We start from the raw sequence: 12,894 nt of genomic DNA on the forward strand, positions 1-12,894 counted from the left end.
GGGAACTGTCATGTCATGCTAACTGTGCTACGATACGATCGTATTTAAAAAGCTTAAGTATTTACTTTCGTTAAATTCTATAAATGGTAAGTTTGTGTTGGTGACATTTCGGATAAAATAGAAAAAGAAAGATTTTGCTAGATGCAAAAGTTGCCAAAGATCAATTTGTTAATTGCACAAAATCTTCATACCATGAATGTAATGTAAGTTCAACGTTTATTTTTTTTAAATATAGTTTTATATGGTAAGGGACTTGTAATATAAAAATTTTTAATTGTACCAATTATGGTGCATTTTTTTAAATATTTAAAATAATGTTAATATTTCTTCAATTTTTCAAAACAATTCATAATTATGGTATGGAATAATGAATTTGAAATCATAATTTAATTTGTAATTTTTAATATTTCTGTAAAATGAATTTTATATAGTGCGTTTAATGCAAATATTATTTTAAATTATAACATTTTATAATTTGGAAAAAAGCACAATAGACAACTGATAAAGAAACAATAGTCCTATAACAGACAAATTAAATGATTAATATTATTAATATTAAAAAATATATTTTATTTAAATTTATTTTATAAATTTGAACTCATATTCAAAAGTTTGAATTTTGATGGAAAAATTATATTTATTAGAATCATATGGTCTGAAAATATTGCACATATGGAGTCTATATTTCAAATGATTGCTTTTTGGTTACTGCGCAATTCCAATTCTATTCAAAATATTCCAGCATTTCGAAGAAATTCTTTTGTTTTTTATTCTTGTCAATATATCCAAGTCAATAATGTCAGTAAATGTGTTCTAATTTCATATTTATTTATTTTTTTCATTGTTTTCAATAATTGAAAAAATTATAAAAATAACTTATTTTAAAATTATAGTAAAAGGGATTGCATTTATTTGTTATTTTATAAGTACTTTTTAGTTTATTTTTATGTTTATTCATAAAATGTTTCTAAAAGAATTAATTCGTTTTTCTACACAACATAGAACACTTTATTGTTACTTAATTTTAAGTTTTTGGATATTTCTTTTGATTGCTGGTAATTTTATTAATATAAATTATTAAAATATTTAAAATAATCATATCTATTGAAATAAAAAAAAATGTGCATTTGAAAAATTTATTTTTTAGGGATGTATAAATATATTGGGAATACAAAAATTATGAATGGAATAACATTCATTCATGGAAAGAGAATGTATTTATCAACGATTAATGACGAAGAAACTTCAAAATTTAGGAAATATAAACAAAGATGTAGTCCAATAGAAAATATTGCACGGAAAGATGATGGTGGAATTTTGGATGGATGGAAATTGCAAGGAGTCCTCATGGTTATAAGGTAAACAATTTGTTTTTGTAAATAAATAAGCTTTTTTTGGCAATAATATTTTTCTTTTATAGGCATGGTGATCGTGGACCAATGTCCCATGTTAGAGGAATTTCTAATGTAAATTGCGGTATTGAAGGAGATATGCTTGTTCATAAGTCAGTATATGTTCAATAGTTATGAACATATTTACATATTTATAATTGCATGCTTTTTATGCTTAAATAACATTTTTGAAATTTTTATTGCTTGTAAGAGAATAATTTTTATTGTAGATACAAAACATTTTTAATTAATTCCACAAATCCGTCTGGTACTAATCATATGTATTGGAATAAAATTGGACCATTTCATGGGTTTTCTTTATTACCATCTTTAGAAAAATCATGTTTACTAGGACAGTTGACATATAAGTAAGTATTGAATGTCTATTGAATGTCCTATTGAAGTTTACACAATTGTATTAATAATTTAAATTAAAAATTTAAGAAACCTAATCCTGCGTTAATATAGCACAAAAACAAGAATTTCGTGTTTGAAGAAATATAATTTGTCTGGAGGTGTTTGGTTGAAGTTGTTTTTTAAAAAACAATTAAATATATAATTATAATTAGAAATAATTATAAATAAGACTTATGGCAAATTTATGTAATTCTGATATTAATACAGGGTTTAATATTATCATATAAGTGTATTTAAAGTTGAGAAAATTTTTTTTTAAATTAAATTAATATTTAAATTTTTTAAATTAATAAAAAAATATTTTTACTATGTTTAAATTTCAGTATGTATGGTTTTATGTATAGCATTAGTTCTTCTAGGAATTGTGTTTTTTGATAAAAAATGCTCAAATATTACTATGTTTCTATAATTATTCTATAAGATAATTGCATATATAAAATTCAATTATACAAATTCAAAATTTTAAAAATTATTATAGGCATTATGCCATTACTTGAAGAAATTTTGTTTTTGTACCATAAATTTGTATTTTTTTACCCATAAATAACTCAAATAAATTTTCCTATACTTACAATAATATAACACATTTTTTTAAGTCTGTAAATTGTAAGAAGATAGATATTTTTTATTAAATAAAATTAAAATTTTGTAAAAAGAGAAAAAATTAACTTTTTAAACTATTTATATTTTAGGGGTATCGCACAATTATTGCACATCGGTGAAATTATACAGCAAGTATATTTGCGTCCGTTAGGATTGTACACAAGATCTCTTCCCTCTTCTAGGCAAAATATAAATTCAACACCAAATACATTTTTAAATTCAGACGAAGTAATAGTATATTCGACTAGATACCGCCGAACTTTCCAGTCTGCAATGGCTTTAATGTTTACGTTTTTACCACCCGAAAAATGGCTTTCTTTAAATGTATTAGAATCACATAGTATGGCATTTTGTTTTCTAGATTGTACCTGTCCACAAGCAGACGTTTTAAGGAAAAAATTAGCTTTGAAATCAAATGAAAATTTACAAAGGCATGCAGCTGTTTCAGCTGTAGTACAATGGATTGGAAAATCATTATTACAACATCCGTCGAATACAGTCAAAACTCCGCACGAAGTAATGGATGCAGTTTTAAGTTTAATTTGTCATGATGCAGAACTTCCATGCCAAAATAATAAAAAAAATCTTAATAAAAATCGAAAAAATTTATATCCAACAACAGGACCTTCATCAAATGAACCAAATGATTTAATAAATATTGATCAGGATGAAATACTTTCATCAAATAATTATGAAAATAATTTTAATTCTTTAAATAATGGTGAAGTAAATAAAGTTAATATTGATATAGTAAATGATAATGAAAATAATGAAGCTAATACTCAATTTGATAGTTGTATAGAACAAAGTCATATTGCTGCTTTAATGTCATATACAAATTGGCAATCTTCTAAAGAAGTAAATCATAAATTTTATAAGCAAATTGGAATGTTGAGAGCATATGGAATGATAAGGCACATTGTAAGTTTCATGTTAAGGATAATATCAGGTGATCGAACAAAATTTGTTTTATATTCTGGCCACGATTGGACTATGCAATATCTAACAGCAAGTTTGGGAATTAATACAGAAGGTGTAACTTTTATTCCATATGCAGCTAGATTAAGCTTTGAGGTTTATAATAGTCAAACAGATTATTATTTTCGTGCTGTTTACAATGGTAAAGATGTAACACAACAAATCGATTTTTGTGAAGGGGGAAAAAGTTTAAGAGTGACAAGAGACAGTCGAGGAAATAAAGCTGATTTATGTCCAATAGAAAATATTATTCGATTTTTACATGAAGATTATTTTTCTCCATTAAATGCATCCAATTTTAAAGATGCTTGTACTGTTCAAAAATCAAATGAATTTTAAATAGCTGTTATAAATAAATTTTACTACTTCTTTTATTTATTTATTTATGTATTATTACTTTTTTTTGTTTTTTAATTTCTATATATAATATAGGGAAGAAAAATTAATATTGTATTTTAGAATAACTTATATTGTGAAATCATACATATCAAAATTTGCATAAAATTTGTAACTTAAACATATCATTGCATATTTATGCATAAAAAATTATTAAATTAAGATGAAAATTTTTTTCAAAACTGTGATAAAAATCATATTATGTAATTAACTATATTTAACTTGTAATTAACTATATGTATTTAGAAATAATATATTTAATAAATTTAATGGTCTCTAATAAAGTTTAAGATATGAACTAAAAAGAAAAAATATTATAATTATTTTTTTTTTTTTAAATTTTTTTAAAATTTAAGTGTATGGGTCCTATTTATTGAATGCTGTAGTTTACAAATTACCACCTGAGCTTTCTTACCTCAATCTCATTATGGAATATTGAAAAAACATAAATTTTGAGAGAAAAAGGCATACTTTACTTTAAATGTATTTAAGGATTTATAAAAACAAAGCAAAATAATTGTAATAATAAATTCTATAATTTAAATGTTTAGAGAACAAATCATACTTTATATCATATTTCACCTTATTTTTGTAAATCATTTCATTAATTTGTTACAGTGCTCTGTTATGTAGATAAATCAAAAAATCTTATGTAATCAGCACATAACCGATTACAATGAATATTACCTAGTTTAGTTAAAGTGTTACAAAAGATTATGGAAATGCTTATTGAACGCTTCCTTTCAATTTTAAGGAAGTTAACAAGCTTTTAGCTAACATACCTAGAAAAATGTAAATTTGGCTCTTAGTAGAGGCTTGCTTTCTGGAACCCGAATTATCTGAAAAGTTCACCAAAATAAAAAAATAAAAAATGTAAAATCGGCCACCAGTTCGCTTTCCGGAACCTGATCATTTCAAAAAATTTACATTTAAATTTTTTTAATATTCCAAATTTAAAAATTAAATTTCAAGGAAATTGGACGATTATTTCTGTTTATATACGAAAAAATGTGAAATTGGCCTGCAAAACGTTCCAGTTAACGAGGTCTGATATATCCTAAAAGTTGATCAATCCGTGCCATAGTCAAAACAAAGTAACATATAAAATTTCATCAAAATCGGTTCAGCCAAACTTTAGATACACGCGTACACACAGAGACCGACATCTCTCTACAAGTAGTTCATTTACGCTTCCCTACCATAGAGAAGAGCGTTCCTAACGAAAACTCAACATCCAAAATTTGGTGCCATCACATTTCCTTCTTTATTGTATACAATACAGTTGGTAAAAATTTTAAAAGCTGTGACCAGTCAACAAATTAAAAATAACCAAATAAGTATAACACGGTTTAGAAAAAATTGCACTGAATTTGGTAAAGATGTGACTATTTTAAATGAATAAATAAATTATTAAAAAAAAAATTCTTTGAGAAAATCAATTTTTCTCTTATTTTATACTAGATTTTTTTTCATATAAAAATGTTTTTTAAATTTAATTTCTAAACATTAGAAAATTTGAATTTCAACTTTGAATACACGCCCTTTTAAAACATTCTGTATACCCAGAAGTAATTGAAACATAATTATATTAATAAAATAATTAACCTAAAAGGTAATCACAAAATTTTCGTTTTTATATTCAATTCCATAATAATAGATATAAAATGTAATTGAAATTTAATTTTAGAAAATACCAAAAGAAAATTCAATAATTTCTATTCAACAGGTGATTTTTTCAATAATAAACACAAATTCATATGTATGTATACCTAGTTATGCATTACAAAATCTTAGAAGTAAAAAATAATAAAACATTATTGTGGTGTCTATAGCATTATTACAAAATTCACCTTCAATATTAGGTGAGTTACAATATACATATGCATAATACAACATAATATGCGATTTTATATTTATGCATGTAGGTATACAATTAAAATGAAGAAAAGCAGAAAATTTTCTATAGATACAGTAAATTTATACACAATAAAAGAAAAAGTTTCATTTTATTTCGCTTTGAACCTGTAAACCGCAAATTTTATTTCTATTTTTCATTTTTTTGTTTCTTTTTTTTTTTCTGTGTTACCTTGAAAAGTAAAAAAAAAGTAAAAATGGAGAAGGAAAAAAAAAATTTCTTGTAAGATTTTCCACAACACTATTCTGTTATCCTTATACGTTTTCTGATATAAGTTACATATCCCCGAAACAGATGTATTGAAAATTGTCATTTTCTAACTCTTTCATGTGCATTGCAATAAAATCAAATGATGGTATCTCCAAACTCAGTACAGAAAAACAAAAAAAATAATTGAAATACTTTATTGTAATCACTTATGTATATAGTAACAAAATAATAATAATTATGTGTAGATGTTTATAGTGAAATCTCATTATTATACATATATATGTATGTATTTAGAAGCAAAAGTACTACATATGAATAAAAATATTAAATTGTACATACTCGTATTGCATGAAATTGCAATTTGCTCGCGAAATAGAATATTATAAAAGGCAAACCAACTACAATAATTATGATGTGAATATCTACGTATAGACTGCATATAAAACAAATAAAAATAAAGAAAAAAACTTAAAAAAAAATGAAGCTTTCTCTCTTACATCCATTTTTTTTTGTTCTTTTCTTTCTTATTTTAGTATTTCGTGGAGCTCATAATAATTTCCACATAAAATTTTCAGTAATGATTCTGTATGTACTTACACACGTATGTGTGTGTATAAATGTTGATTTACATGCATTTGCACTTGTTGCAATTTTAACTTATACATTAAATTTTTCACAATGTATTTTTATATTATGTTGTCATACACATACATGTATGTATACATAAAAACATATATAGTTCCTTTTGTTTTGGTATTGCTTTATTTTTATTACAAGATTTTCTGATTTTTTGCAAATTTTCAATATATAATAAATTGCGAAGAAAAAAAATAATTTTTTTTTTTTAGAATTGCATTGGTATTTGATTTTGCTATGAGCACAATATAATAAAAGTATGAAAATAAAAATGGAAAAAATGTTATTGGTTTTATTACCAGCAGAAAAGGGGGGACAATGTTTTGTACTTGTTTTTTTTTTTTGAAAGAAGAAGCGAGGATGAAGACGTATGCATGTAAAGTATGAATAAACATTTTTTTTTGTATTGTAATTTTTAAATACTGTCAAAGAAACGTGTTACTGAAAAAGAAGCAAAAATGTTAAAGCAAAAAAAAAAACTAGAAGAGGAGAATTCAGTATGCTATAAAATATGATTTTGGTTGTTGCTTGTTGGCCTGATCAAGTACTTAGTCTGAGTCTTTATGTTTTTTTTTTCACAGTTCTCTTGTACTTGTTTTTTTCATCTCATTTTATTTTCATATATTTTTGTTTTTTTTTCAAGTACTTTCTGTTATTACACAAAATAAAACGATGTACTCACTGTAAATTTTTAGTCTGAGATTTCTGATCGCCTGCTTTAATTCAGTACATGTTACTTCATCGCAATGGATGATTCATAATTTTTTTGTAACTTATTGTTGGATAATGGTGGGTTGGTTACACATTACAATTGCAAATAATTTTAACATTTTTAATCAAAATTACATCAATATTACAAGAAATGCTTTTCATACGATTGCATACTTAATATGTGCAATTATTATAATGCATACTTGTATAATGTAGATTTGAGATTTCATGTTTTCATATAAGTTTCTATATCGTTTTTTATTTCTATTTTGTATTTAATGTGAATACCTGTATTTGTTTATACGACGGCAACTTGACATCAATGGTTGAAATATTTACATTCAATTCCCTTTGTGGAAATGCTTTTTAGTCAAGGAAAATTAAAAGTATGTCAATCATTGAGGCTAAAGTCGTCGTGTCGTGTAAATAAAATTAATGATGGAGAAGATTGTTTTTACGGTAAAATATTTGCCTATTGTACATATGTATGTACATGTAAGTTAGCATTAAGTATAGAATTTTCTTTACAACAATTTTTTTGTGTATTTTATTTTTTATATTACTTTAATTATAAATTTTGGTAGATGCATTTTAAAAATTCAGTATGAGAAAAATATTTTAACTATGTTTATATGGAACTCGTACAAGAGTATAAGAATTCATAAAATTAGATTCTAAAAATACGAAAAACCGGAATCCCTAAATTGGATTTTCTTTTTTTTAAATGAAATTATTTCTTTTCTTCCGAATATTATGTAGATACAATATAAGCTCATTAATAACAATTTTAAAATCCACCGGATTTTGTTTGGAATTGACATTTTGATTGGAAATGTTAGGAACTATTGGAAAAAAAATTCATATCAAAAGAATACCTTTAAATATCAAAAGTATTTTTAATTTAAATAAAAATTTTGTGTATGTGTTTTGTTCCATTTTATTTGGAAATTTGGAATAATATACAAAAATATAAAAAAAAATATTGAGAATTATATTTGGTTTATCCGTTTAGAAGAGTAATGACGACAGTATGTATAAATATTTCCAATAGATTGGAGAAGAAAATTTAATTTAAAAATTTCCATACATATACATAATAATAATATTTATGTATATCGAATACAGAATGCACAAAATATATTCTCAAATATTACTATCCAGCTGTATTTAATGTTAAAATAATAATATAACGGGAAATTATAATATTTTATGTTAAATTTAAATTGTAAAATATGAAATATTGTTGCTTCTATGTTGCTTTAAATTAAATTCATACAATTATTTTATTGATCTTATTTAATGCTACAAACTACAAAAATTCTTTTTTATGTAGGTCATGTAATATAAACTTTCTCAAAAAAAAATGTATACATATATATAAAATCTTAGTTTATAATAAAAGAAATAGTTTTAGAATGAATAAACTCATATTCCCAAACAAATAAATAAGCCCAAAATAAATTCTATTCATTAACGTTATTATGGAATTTTACGCTTTTTTAATTCTTTTAATTCAAATGACATACTCTTGTCCTATTAACTATGAATTAACTGTATATTCAACATAACTAATATCATACTTTACTACAAATTATAATGATTATATAAATACATACTATACACAAACTATGTACACGTTTTTTATATTTTGTTAACGCAACTCTTATTTTAACCATACTATGAATATGGTATTATTAAATACATTTACAGTCTATATAGTATTTCCATGCTATAAATGTTTCATTTATCTATTTTTTTTTTGTAATACATGAAAGTTTAATAAAAATAATCATTTATAATATAGATTTGGAATAAAACAAATTTTCAGTAGGATTGTTTATAAAAATCAAAATAATAATTCTAATTTTCAATTAGAATAAAATAAGGGTAAAGCACTATAAGGAATTTAAAATCAAAATTAAAAGATTTTTAATTTTTAAGTTGAGAATTAATTAGATGATAAATTATAATTAATTTTTTATTTAAAACATTTTGTTCTGCTCCTTCTGATTTGGATTTCAATATTAACGTTGACGCCAATACAGTCAGAGAATTTTTGTTTTCAGACTTTTACTGAAAATCGAATTATAATATGAAATTTTAAATTACTACCTAAATTAAAATTAAAAATTTTTTCTAACTTTGTGAGCTCAAAATTGGAACTATAAAAAAGGAATTAAAAATTTAATATACTTAAAAATTATATGAGTTAAGAAGGCTAAATGGAGTTCGTCGTATAAAAAATTCGATAAACTTATAAAAAAAAAAAGAAAAAAATAAACGAAAACCACCAAACACTTATTTAAAGAAAAAATCCATCCAATGGAATTTTTTATAATTGTATATTTTTTTTTTACTTGTAGATGGCATGGAGAGTACAACTTGTTCTTTGACCAGGTTAACAGATAAATTAGAATGAAATTATTCCGGTGTGGAAATCATATTTCCAGTGAAAGAGAAAAAGCAAACAAAAAATTAAAAATCTTATTTTTATATTTTATTTTCACTGTGTATTTTTTAAGCACAACAGAAAACAAAAAAAAAAAAAATTTATTGATAAACTCAATTTTATAATGTAGTAATAACAGCAAAGTATGAATTTATATCATAAAAAATTAGTGGCAATACCTTCAAGTCAGCTACAACACCTGTTAAGACTGTTTGAAATTGTAGTGTAAAAAAAAAATTCTTGAAAATTGTACACACCATTTTGTAATAAATATTTTTATCGTTAAAAAGCAGCAAAAAAAAAAAGGGGATACTTTGGTCGACATCTTGAAATGTGTGTAGCTGCTAACCGAACCCGTACTAAAAGATTTTATTTATTTATTAAAAAAATTTGTGTAACTGTAGAGTTTGCGTTTTCTTCTGGTTTAATACTTGGGTAACAGCATTATAAACTACACAATAATCAAAATAATTTTTAAATAAAAATAAAATTTTACTAGTATCAGAGAAAATAAAAGAAAAAAAAATGCTCTTTTTATGAATGAGTTTTATTTTTTTATTTTTTAATTTTAAAAATATGATAATATGTAAATAGTATGCGTATTTCTACTGTATAATGAATGTATAGAGACGAAATGTTAAAAATTAAATTTGTGTATGTATTTGTTATAATAATATCGAAATAATTTTCATAATAACGTAAATTTTCTTAAAATATAGAAATAATGTAGATTTTTGTAAAATATTTCAATGGGTCAAAATTTATGAATTGTTCAGATATCGAAAATAAATTAAAATGAGTTCCAAAATACATATAACAGTTTGCAAAAGTAAAAGTGGCAGCAAATAAAACACAAGAATTTTCAAAAATTTTCTAAAACTTTGAATTTTAAAGAACTAGATTAGAGTATCCAAATACCGCTTGAAAAAACAATTTTCTATATGATAAAAGCATGAATGAAACCAAAAAATCTTATGCCAGTGAAATATTTTGATTAAATGGAAAAAAAAATGAATATTTATTATGCTTTAGTATAAATCAAACCTCAGTAAATTAAGAAGTAGTTCTGTTAAGTGTTAATAAATGTTAACGTTTCCTCCACTGAAAAAAAGTGCGCATATTTACCCGTTTTATAATTTAACATGATCGATATGATCTAAAATATTTTGTACTAAGGTATTACGGTTTGACGTCACATTTTCGGTATGTTATTAAGTTTTGTATAATTCACCGCAGCACTAGGAAAATGTTGAATATACATTCTTTTATTGTTTTCATTCATTCCTTTAATTCATTTTCATTTTCATTCATTGGGTACAGAGTTGTGTAGAAAAATGTAGAGAACGCTATTTTTAAGTAACAGATGATAAGAAAAGAAAATATTTTTATTTATTTATATATTTTTTTTGCAACAATTCTTTCATTATATTATAAATTTAGCGGCATTTTGTTTGTTGGAGGAGAAAAAAAGTAAACAAATATTTTTATACTAATACCAAAATTATAATAATAATATAAAGTACCTACCTCCACATTTCAATATTTTATATACATCCACATATTTTGGTGTTTATTTTGTTTTGCTTTTTTATATAAAATTCTTCATTATATTTTCTATGATCACTGGGTAATGAACTAACATTTTGAGGAGCAATAAATACGGGATTGTCTGGTTTTAATTTAAAGGAAAAATATTTTCGGATATTTTCATATATGTACGTTAAGAATATAGAAATGGTGTACATTTTTTAACAGAAAAATAGAACATTTTTATAGTTTACATGAGATTTTTTATAAGAAATATAAAAACAATTTTCACATTCCTCAAGTGAAATTCATTTGATTAGTTAATAGAAGTTCAAGATGAAAGAAAGTAAATTTTCTAGTTAAACAATTATAACTCACAGTCCTAGATAATTAGAATTTAACATTTTAAAATTTTAGACATGGGGACTTTTTTGTTTTTAGCTATATTTGTGTCTGTCTCTATTGGTAAATGAAATGTTAAAAAATTTAAAAAAAAATATTCTTATATTTTTTGACTCTCAATATTCTTACACCATTCAATCATTATTTGTAAAAAAATTCAAATATAAAAATTATATACATATGTACTTGCGAATTAATATTATGTTTGGAAAATAGTATTATATAAATTAAGCGAGAATTGTTTCCAAATAGATTTTAGATTTTTTTAAGATAAAATGAAATTAGTTCTCATAAAATATTAAACTTTGGGTTTATATATATTGGATCTATATTTAAATTGTGTAGGGTTTCATATTAAATTTATTTTTAACATTTCACTCAACTTTAAAGTGCTAATAATAATGACATGATAATTGTTGTTGTCAATAATGAGAAAATATTTGTGGTGAGAAAAATTCAGTTAAATTCACTCTTTTTTTAAAATAAAACTAAGAGAATATTTTATTGTGAATTATTTTTCCAATTATTAAGAATTTCTTTATTTATTTTTCTTATATTTTTTTTTTCAAATAAAATTTCACTTATGTAGAACAACTTTTTCTAAAATAAAATATTTAAGTTAAAAAAAATGCTTTCCTGTTACCTGAACACTATTGTTATTTTTCATTTTATCATTTTTATATATGAAATTTCAAAGTGTTGTTTTTAAAAAATTGTAGTGTGTTTATTTTCACTTTATCGAAAAACAGCTTTTGAACAGTCATCTTTATTATAAGTATTGATATTTTATTATGGAAAATAAACACGTAATATTTGTTATACGTGTATATTAATAATAATTGATTTGATTCTAAAATTGTAGTAGAATGCAATTGGCCATGAACACCGCATGTTATTATTATATTTAAAAAATAATAAAAATATGATTTTCATATGCACACACTTACATATATTCTAAATAGTTTTACATTGCATGTAATTGCATTATTGCCGAAGGTATCCATATATTATTGTGTAAGTAACAGTATATAGGTGTTATTTCTAATTTCTAAAAATAATAATTAGAATTTGAACACTGTACATACATATAATGTATAGCATAATAATAATTTCAATAAAATTATTTGATTTTCAATATTATAAGTATTAAAAATAGCTAAATTCAATTTATTCAATTAAAAATTCCAAATTTTCAATCTAAATTTCTAAACAAAATATTGTTGTTCTACATAAATATGATAGCCTCATAGGTTTTAAGC

The 12,894-nt window shown here is 23.1% G+C and overlaps 1 protein-coding gene across 2 annotated transcripts; it reads left to right on the forward strand.

Annotated features, from left to right (window-relative positions):
• The first annotated feature begins 130 nt into the window (after positions 1-130).
• On the forward strand, positions 131-3,915 carry LOC129615372 (2-phosphoxylose phosphatase 1). 2 transcript variants are annotated; one of them, XM_055530537.1, is made up of 5 exons: positions 131-203; positions 1,148-1,358; positions 1,421-1,504; positions 1,622-1,759; positions 2,501-3,915. In XM_055530537.1, the coding sequence occupies exons 2-5, from the start codon at positions 1,150-1,152 to the stop codon at positions 3,726-3,728; spliced, it is 1,659 nt and encodes a 552-aa protein (XP_055386512.1). In that variant the 5' UTR covers positions 131-203; positions 1,148-1,149; the 3' UTR covers positions 3,729-3,915. The 2 variants fall into 2 exon arrangements, with proteins under 2 accessions (XP_055386512.1, XP_055386511.1); XM_055530536.1 differs by lacking the exon at positions 131-203 and adding an exon at positions 879-1,055.
• The last annotated feature ends 8,979 nt before the right edge of the window (positions 3,916-12,894 follow it).

The sequence above is a fragment of the Condylostylus longicornis genome, unplaced genomic scaffold (assembly GCF_029603195.1).
Source record: "Condylostylus longicornis isolate FDR11 unplaced genomic scaffold, ASM2960319v2 ptg000135l, whole genome shotgun sequence".
Classification (NCBI taxonomy): domain Eukaryota; kingdom Metazoa; phylum Arthropoda; class Insecta; order Diptera; family Dolichopodidae; genus Condylostylus; species Condylostylus longicornis.